Raw genomic sequence first — 8,643 nt, 5'->3', positions numbered from 1 at the left:
AGATACATCGAAGCACAAGAAGAACCAAGATCACCTATCTATTGGGTTCACGTTCCATGAATTCCATATTGATTCATCAGATGAATCAATATTTTTCTTATTCCGATCGAGAGTAAATTCACAGGTAAGATAAAGAGACGACAGAGTTGAGAATTTCTTTGCTACTCTCGCAAACGTAGTTAGAAACTTACATACGCAAATCAAATACGTAGTATGATATTAAGCACTTTAAGAAAAACATGGCCCTACTCCCTTTAGAATAATAACATGATATGCATGGTACTCTACTACTATACAATACGATTGTCAATATACATAACAATTCAATTTTCTCATTTTAAGCAAAATACTACAATGTATGATTTGATATATCAAACCATAGTTGCACAAAAATAATACAAGTTTTTAAAGATGAACCATCTGATAATCATTGGTCATTGTTATCTATATATTTATCTATATATTTATATTATCTATACTATATTATAAAATAAATAGTTTTATTTAATATTTTAAGTTTCAACATTCAATCCAAACCAAATTATATCAATAACCTCTACTACGTACTTGTCATCGCCGCCACTCCCACCACCATCAATCTCTGCCGCCACCACCGTCGCTCGCCACCACCGCCGTCATTATATTACCTCCGGCCACCGCAGCCACCCCACCATTGTCGCAACGCACTGGTACCGTTCTTTATATGAAAACAGAAAACTTAATAAAAACAACAGAAATCTAAATTCAAATGTGTGGCATCGTGCTAGTTCATAAGTAACATTTATCCAGTCTATAGAAACATTTTAATTTACGTATACAGTTTGTCACCTCCGGCCACCGTAGCCACCTCCAACACTGTCGTAACGCATGAGTACCATTCTTTATTTGAAAACAGAAAACTTAATAAAAATAACAGAAATCTAAATTCAAATGTGTGGTGTCGTGCTAGTTCATAAATAACATTTATCCAATCTATTGAAACATTTTAATTTAAGTATATAGTTTGTCATGTTACACAATTATCAACAAAAGTAAAGTGACTAATGACAAATATATAGTTGATGATCATCTAAACGTGAAGTTATAAGTTGATTTTATAGTTTAAGTAAGACAAGATACTAAAAATTAAAAAACTAAAATTGACACAATGACTTTAAAATATAAATTAAAATGATATAGTCGTAAAAATAATACTCTAATAATAATAAAGAAAAGAAATTTATAAAATTTTAATTTCTTTCTGTCAAACTGTCTCCCTCTATAATCTCCTAACTTGTAGTTTTTTAACCAGTAAAATAGTCACAACAGCAGGAGATTCAACACTGTAACTACCTCCTAACCCCCCTCATTCTCAAATTTGACTTTTTGTATATTACTCTCATTATTATTCACTCACAAATTACTATTACTACTACTACTACTAATATTTTTACAGATTTTCTTCATCCTCTCCTTCCATGAAAACCAAAACCCATTAAAAAGATTTGATTTTTAAGGTACCCCTTTTTCTCTTTTTTTACTTTTATGCATTATAAACATATCATTCCTTTTATTTTTTTATTTTTTCTTCTATGTGTATATATATTTATAAATTTTTGAGTGAGAGTTGAGAGTTGCTTTGAATTAAAGACAATCGGCGCTCATTAATGGGCCCCATACATTTTATAAATGTGTGTGTATATATATGTATATATATATCCTTGCTGTCATTTTCTGTATATTATAATGAATGTGTCGTTTTTGCGGAGAATAGAGGACATAACTTTGGATAAATATATAAATATATACAATATTAGTTTATTCATTAGAAAAATAGCAAAAACAACAACAAGAACAACAAGATAGATATAGATACATACATATAGATAGAGAAAAAAAATATAAAGAAAGAAATATATATTTGTATATGTATATTTTTTTTATAGATAAAAAGAGAGAGAGAATGGTGTAGTCTAGTCACTCAATCAAATCATGGAGGAGTTTTTGAGGTCCATTTCAAGGTTTTCTTGAACCTTTTTCTAGTTCTGCATCCTGTTATTTTGGTGAGTATTTTAGATCTTTGTTTTTTCTTATAATCATTTTTTTTTTCATAAAGTTTTGAAATTTTTGTTCTTCAAATCCTAGTTGAAAGCAGAAATTTTTAGGTTTTTTTTATATGGGATATTTTCAAGTGAAAAGAAAAATAAATAAATATATGTTATATTCAAAATAAGAACACAGGAATATACTCACTATGAAAAATTTTAAACTTATGAATTTTTGTGTGTTTTTAGTCCTAGTTGAAAGCAGAAAATTTTTAGCCCTTTTTATTATATGGGTATTTTCAAAATAAAAGATTGTTTTGGGTTTTCATGGATTTTAGCTTTTTTTTTGGGGGTTACCCAAACTTTTCTTAGTAAATTTTATGTTTACTTAATTTTTAATATGATACACACACATAGATTTTTTTTTTTTTTCTAATTGGAAAAAAAATATATATATTTTGGAGTCTGCATGTGTTGTGTTTATCTTATATTTTGTGTCTACTGGCAAACATAAAATAAAATAAAAATATTGTCCAAAATAGTAAAGTTTATATCTTGAATTTCTGTTCATATTCAAGTTGGAATTTTCATTTTTGTGTTGAAACTTGAAGGTTTAAATTAAAATTTTTAATTGTAATATTTTTTAACACTAACTGTTTGTAAAAAAAAGTGCCAAAGGGCACACATTATTTTTGTGGATAGCATAAAGTGGTTGGTATTTGTTTTAGCTTTTAATCTTTAGAATTATTAATGTCTTACTGTGTTCATTTAATTTAAATGGAATTTACAGTTTTAGATATGTTTGTTGCCAGTTAAGGTAGGAAAACATATTTGGTCTGATATTCATTTTTGGTATTTTATCAATCATGCTTTTCATGGTGGAATCTTGTTCATGCCATTTTTGCTCATAAAGTTATAATTATGTTGTGTTGAGTTTCTTTTTGCAAGTCATGGAATCATGTGCCTTTATGGGGGGTATGTGTTGGAATACAAATTCCATGGCTTGAGTTTCAAATTATATGCTCAAATTTTGAATCCAAAAAAAAGTTTTTTTTTTTGTTTAGTTTCAAGTTTACTATATACCTTCTAATCTTTAAATCCATGTTTTCAAGAAAACCCAATCCCGTAAAAGGCGCGACAAATATTTGTTCTCGAGCACCTGATTAATTTTCTTTAAAATTTAGCTGTACAGCAGTTCCTTTGTGTTTACCTACTATCATCACTGCCTTACTGGCCATCACCTTGCAAGTCTTGTTTTTCATAGTAAATTTATTATTATTATTTGTTGATAATTGATTGAATTATTTGTATGGTAATGTTAACTTTTTATACATGTCATGATTGTTTGATATGTAGTGCTTCTTTTGATATAAAAAGACTCATATTTAATCATTTGTGTAACTATCCAAAATGATGATATTTAATAGTGGATTAATTTAGTGCAAGATTTTGTTGCTGTTCATCTTCTATATTATGCTCATGAATTTTTTTATGCACTTTGTTTCTTTATATAATATAATGTTACTATATATATATATATATATATATGAGATATATTTTTGACTGAATTTTTTTCATATTTTTTTTTCTTTCTCAAAAGCCTTGTTTCCATGAACATGTGATTAACTGTTGTTTTATATGTTAGGTCATAACTTAAGATGGATTTCTCAGAATCTACAAAAATCGTATACGACAGGATTCAAAAGATCGAACCCGAGAACGTGTCCAAGATTATCGGGTATCTTCTTTTACAGGATCATGGGGAGAGAGAGATGATAAGATTAGCCTTTGGCCCTGATAATTTAATCTACTCCTTGATCAATAAGGCAAAAACCCACCTGAAATTACCTTCTAATACATCCGCTGGTCAACTCCTTTCGCCTCCTAACGCCAATTCCATCCCTGAAATGCCGATACACTTTACACCGTTCTCTCCTTCACACCGGCATTCACCATTGACTATTCAAGTGCCTACCCGTTGTTGTGATCCCCATGATCAACCGGTTGACTATGTTCCTATGGTTTATCCTGCTTCTTATCCAGAAGATTATCGTCTTCACAACCATCTTCGTTTCATGTCATTAGAAGATCAAGTTGAGTCTCTTAACAGCCCGGATTTTTCGTCCAATAATTACCACTCATCTGAGCCCGCATTGGGTCCTAGAGCGAATAGGAGGTCTCCAAGTTTGCCTGAATTCCCTTTCAAAGTTTGCCATTACTTTATTAAGGGGTTTTGTAGACACGGAAGCAACTGTAGGTACTTGCATCCGACCCCTGAAACCTTCTCCCAAATTTTTAGCCCGAGTTTGAGTGACGATGATCACATGTTTTCACCTGGGTCTCTTGATACACTAGAGTTAGAGCTCACTGAGCTCTTGAAATCCAGAAGAGGGTTCCCTGTGTCGATAGCTTCTTTACCAATGATATATTATGAAAAGTTCGGTAAGACACTTCAGGCTGAGGGATATTTAACCGAGAGCCAGAGACATGGCAAAGCTGGTTATAGTTTGACCAAGCTTCTGGCACGTCTTAAGAGCATTTGTCTCATTGATAGGTAAAATTCTTAGACCATCTTGACTTGGTTTTTTTCTGCAGTTTATAACATTTTGTCATTTTTTTTTCAACCCTTTTATTGATAATGTTGGCATTGTGTGAATAGGCCTCATGGGCAACATGCAGTCGTTTTGGCTGATGACTTAGCGAAATGCATTGATCATAACGGAGATAGAAATGAACATGGTGGCATTGTAGCCGGTTCTAGGCAGATATATTTGACTTTTCCAGCTGAGAGTACCTTTTCGGAGCGTGATGTTTTCAACTATTTCAGGTAAGGAGTATGCAAAATAAAAACTGTGCTTTACACGCGTGAATGATATGAAAAGATTTTTACTTATTTTCCCTTTGATTCCTAAAAACAGCAAGTTTGGGCCGGTCCATGACGTGAGAATTCCTTGTCAGCAAAAGAGAATGTTTGGATTTGTGACTTTCATGTTTGCGGAAACCGTTAGGCATATTTTAAATAAGGGAAATCCTCATTTTGTTAGTGGTGCTCGTGTTTTGGTCAAACCCTACCGCGAAAAGTGTAAGCTTGATGATAGGTAAGAAAATCTTGATTTGTCGTTTATGGATGTCATAACACTAATTACTGTCATTTTTGGATGTCATAGCAACACTAACTGCTTGTTTTTTAACGGCATAACAATAATAATTACTTGTCGTTATTGGGTGCCATGTGCTTAAAGATTACGTTTTGTACTGATTTTTCTGTCCTAGTTTGCTCTAAGTTGGGCTATTGTCATTATGATTATCATGATTGTTATTTTTATCTAAAGTTTATATCAATCTGATTAGGAAACATGGAGATACGTTTCATCAACACTGTTTTGATTCCGAATTTGGGCCTCATTCAAGTGAGAAGCATATTAAACTTTCTCTTTATGTTCATTAGGCATCACACTTGCACTATGTAGTACTAACTGATTGATTAAATATCTATTTCAGTGCCCAAGACTGGTGATAATTCAAGGTTCATCAAGAAGCAGTTCGTCGATGAACAACAAGAGCAGGCATTTGAATTTGAGAGGAGACGTTTTTCAGATATGCATTTAGCAGCAGAGGTCAATAACCAATCTCAACGTTTTGGAACCTCACTCGAAGAGTTGATGCATTCAGAAGGTAGTACATTTGAACCATTTTATTCAATTTCTCATATTGTTATTACTTTCTAATTAAAGTTTCTTACATGTTCATTATAGGCAATGGTCATGCACAACACATGGACTTCCCTTCAACTGAGCGTTTCAATCATCTTCTAGATGTTTTTAACAATGGTGCAACTAGTGAGGAAAAGATTAGGCAGATCAATACTAAATACAAAGAAGAGGGGTATGTTTGCTGTAACCTCTTTCAATTCTTTATGCTAAAAAAAATTATTTTCTAGGGAAGGTATTAAAAAACAGATCGGTCCACCTTTTTTGATTCGTTTTCTATGTTTGGATAAAATTTGCAGTAGCCAGGGACTGAATCTTCCAGAAAGTCCGTTTGCATCCGCATTAGGAACTGAAATATCAACAGTTATATAGCTTCTTCAAAGATAAAAAGAGCAGATTTATAGAGTTAGAGAGATGACAGAGTATAAAGGCCATTTGAGAAAGTTTAATTGATATATAACGACAACAAAGTTTATATAGAGGAAATATGTTTAGGGCGACAAAGAAGGTTGCAGAAAAAGGGTACAGAAATATCATCTTGATATATAACTAAGTTACTGTTTTTTTAAAAGTTTTTAGAAGTATAGCAAAGCTGCAGGAAAAATAGGTGGCTTTAAAATAGACAGCAACTACGTAGGGGGCGCATTTAGAAGTTAAAATCGCGGAATTCTACTGCGTCTTTGGGATATTACTAGATATATATAGATCTGCTAATAATAAACACTTAGTTTATTATACAATGTTTACTGTTTTTGAGTACTTGTTCGTTGTGTTCGTATTTTTGTTGAAGTAACCTGTTAAAGTTACGGTTACATGCTTGTATATTTGTAGTGGTTTGTACCGTCGATAGAAAAAAAGGAACACGGAATGTGATATGGTATTTGCATTGTTGGTTGATAGCTTAGAATCAAACCAAAGGTAATATACTCATATGGCCTAGTGGTATCAAGATTTATTGAAAATTTTAGCTGTTGCTTTGTCAAATGGTTGATTACTTGTTCTATTCATTTATTTAGTGAAAAAGAGAGTTTGGTGGTTTATGTTTAAAGTCTTGAAAATTTCTGTTGGGTAGCGGTAGCTGTACATTGCCTGATTCTTGCCCACTTCAACGGGTGGATGATAAACAAATATGTGGATAAGAAGTAAAAAGGCAGGAAAGTAATTTGCAGGCATTGCGGCATATTAACTTGGCAAGTAGGAGAATAGAGACAAACTGTTGTCCTACTTTATAAAAACCTATCAAAGACAATACACAAGTTAGCGTCACATTACTTTCTCCACCCTAATACAGACACATTTCATAAGCCCATTTGATGATTAAACTTAGTAGAACCGTAAAAGTAGAATTTAGGAGGCCGGGCTTTTTTTATATGTGCACATAAAAAGGTAAACGAGTGAGGATCTTTTGGTTTCATGTAACGTCTTGGTATTCAGAGTACACACCGCATAAACTCATGTCCGTTAATTGTCACACATGGGTCACAAGATAGAGTTTTTCTATTTGCATTTGATAGGATTTGAACCTGTGTCTTGTAAACTTCATCTGTTGGTGCATGTGGTCACATGTTGCAGTTGATATGGAAGGCAAGAAAATATAAACCAAACCTAGCGAAACTGGCAAATATATCAGATGAATTATGTTGTTAATTAATAATCATAATCACAACAGGTCCTAGCTTTCATATGTTGGATCAATGGGGATTCTCGATTGTAAGGGTTATCTTAGTTATAGAGCATTACACGTTCGTCATTATTGATCACTTATTGATCAAAGTATAAGAGGACGTTTGGTTTCTAGAATATATAGGAATCCGGTGAAATGAAGTTTAGATTTTTTTACCTTAAGCTAACCTAACACGGAAGAAAATTGAATTCCCTTTCACCAAATTTCTTTAAATTTTGAGAACCAAACGGCCCCTAAGTCTTTATTTGTGTTTGAGAAACTGTTGAGCATATAATACTATGGACAAATGCTACATAATCTTACAAGATTTATTGGAGTCTAAGTTTAGTTTTTAGACATCATCTTAAAGAGTGACATATGGATCCATGTTTGATGATGCTAAAAGAATCGGGAGTGGTTCGGCTGGCAGGTCGGCAACAACCCCTCCACATCCCCATTAAGGCGTCGCATCCATGTTCGTGGTTTTAGCGTTTCTTTGATGATCGCTGGGGTTTGTTTTTGTTATCTTTGATGCTTTTAGTCCGAGAGAAAAAGGATCAAGGGTTCAAAATTATAGCCATTAAACAGCTCTTTTTTAAATTTGTTTACTTTTCTTTCTTGTTCGCTCTTCAGTACCATTCTATAAAATTTCACACACGCATACATATTTTATAGCCTTCAAAGTATGGGCAAATCGACTTCAAAGACAGAACGAGTTGATGATTTATTGCGCAAAATAAAACGACTTGATGGTTATCAATTCAAAATCTTAAAAATGCTCAAAACAACGAACTTTATAGTGCACCATGAAAGCACACGACCAAAAACTTTAGAAATATATTTGTTTTTTCATTTATATATATGGTTTTAGTAATGTTAATGTTTTCTAAATTTGAGTGGTTTATTAAATTTACAAAACTTGTAAATGTTTAAAAGATAATAGTATTGAAGAATGCAAGTCATATCAAGATAGTATTTCAAAAATATGTTCATACAATAATTTGTTTCAAGTATGGGAAGTGATAAAGCTACAACATGTTTTAACCATTTACAACAATGTCTGCTTTACACAGTTGTACACTGTATAATAAAACATGTACATTTGTTATAGATGGCTAATAATTGTTATAGAATTATCACTTTCCTTCGAATAAAGGTAGAAATTGTTACGTTAAATTAACTACATTTACTTAAAATCAAGAAAAAAAATAATAAAAAGGTTTTAGATAATCAAGTTGTCTGAGTA

At 32.2% G+C, this 8,643-nt stretch overlaps 1 protein-coding gene across 1 annotated transcript; it reads left to right on the top strand.

Annotated features, from left to right (window-relative positions):
* The first annotated feature begins 1,897 nt into the window (after positions 1-1,897).
* LOC122593457 (zinc finger CCCH domain-containing protein 18-like) lies at positions 1,898-6,718 on the top strand. Its single transcript, XM_043765870.1, has 8 exons — positions 1,898-2,042; positions 3,670-4,578; positions 4,684-4,851; positions 4,943-5,122; positions 5,376-5,434; positions 5,526-5,699; positions 5,780-5,909; positions 6,034-6,718. The coding sequence occupies exons 2-8, from the start codon at positions 3,683-3,685 to the stop codon at positions 6,104-6,106; spliced, it is 1,680 nt and encodes a 559-aa protein (XP_043621805.1). The 5' UTR covers positions 1,898-2,042; positions 3,670-3,682; the 3' UTR covers positions 6,107-6,718.
* Positions 6,719-8,643: the final 1,925 nt, after the last annotated feature.

This window comes from Erigeron canadensis, chromosome 3 (genome assembly GCF_010389155.1).
Source record: "Erigeron canadensis isolate Cc75 chromosome 3, C_canadensis_v1, whole genome shotgun sequence".
NCBI classification, from domain to species: Eukaryota; Viridiplantae; Streptophyta; class Magnoliopsida; order Asterales; family Asteraceae; genus Erigeron; species Erigeron canadensis.
This window is presented reverse-complemented; position numbering and strand designations above follow the sequence as displayed.

Excerpts from the sequence above, each read along its gene's own strand:
- LOC122593457 (XM_043765870.1), top strand. The coding sequence starts at position 3,683 with ATGGATTTCTCAGAATCTACAAAAATCGTATACGACAGGATTCAAAAG. Across the intron at positions 5,123-5,375 it reads AAGTGTAAGCTTGATGATAG|GAAACATGGAGATACGTTTC; the intron begins GTAAGAAAATCT and ends CAATCTGATTAG. Across the intron at positions 5,910-6,033 it reads ACTAAATACAAAGAAGAGGG|TAGCCAGGGACTGAATCTTC; the intron begins GTATGTTTGCTG and ends TAAAATTTGCAG.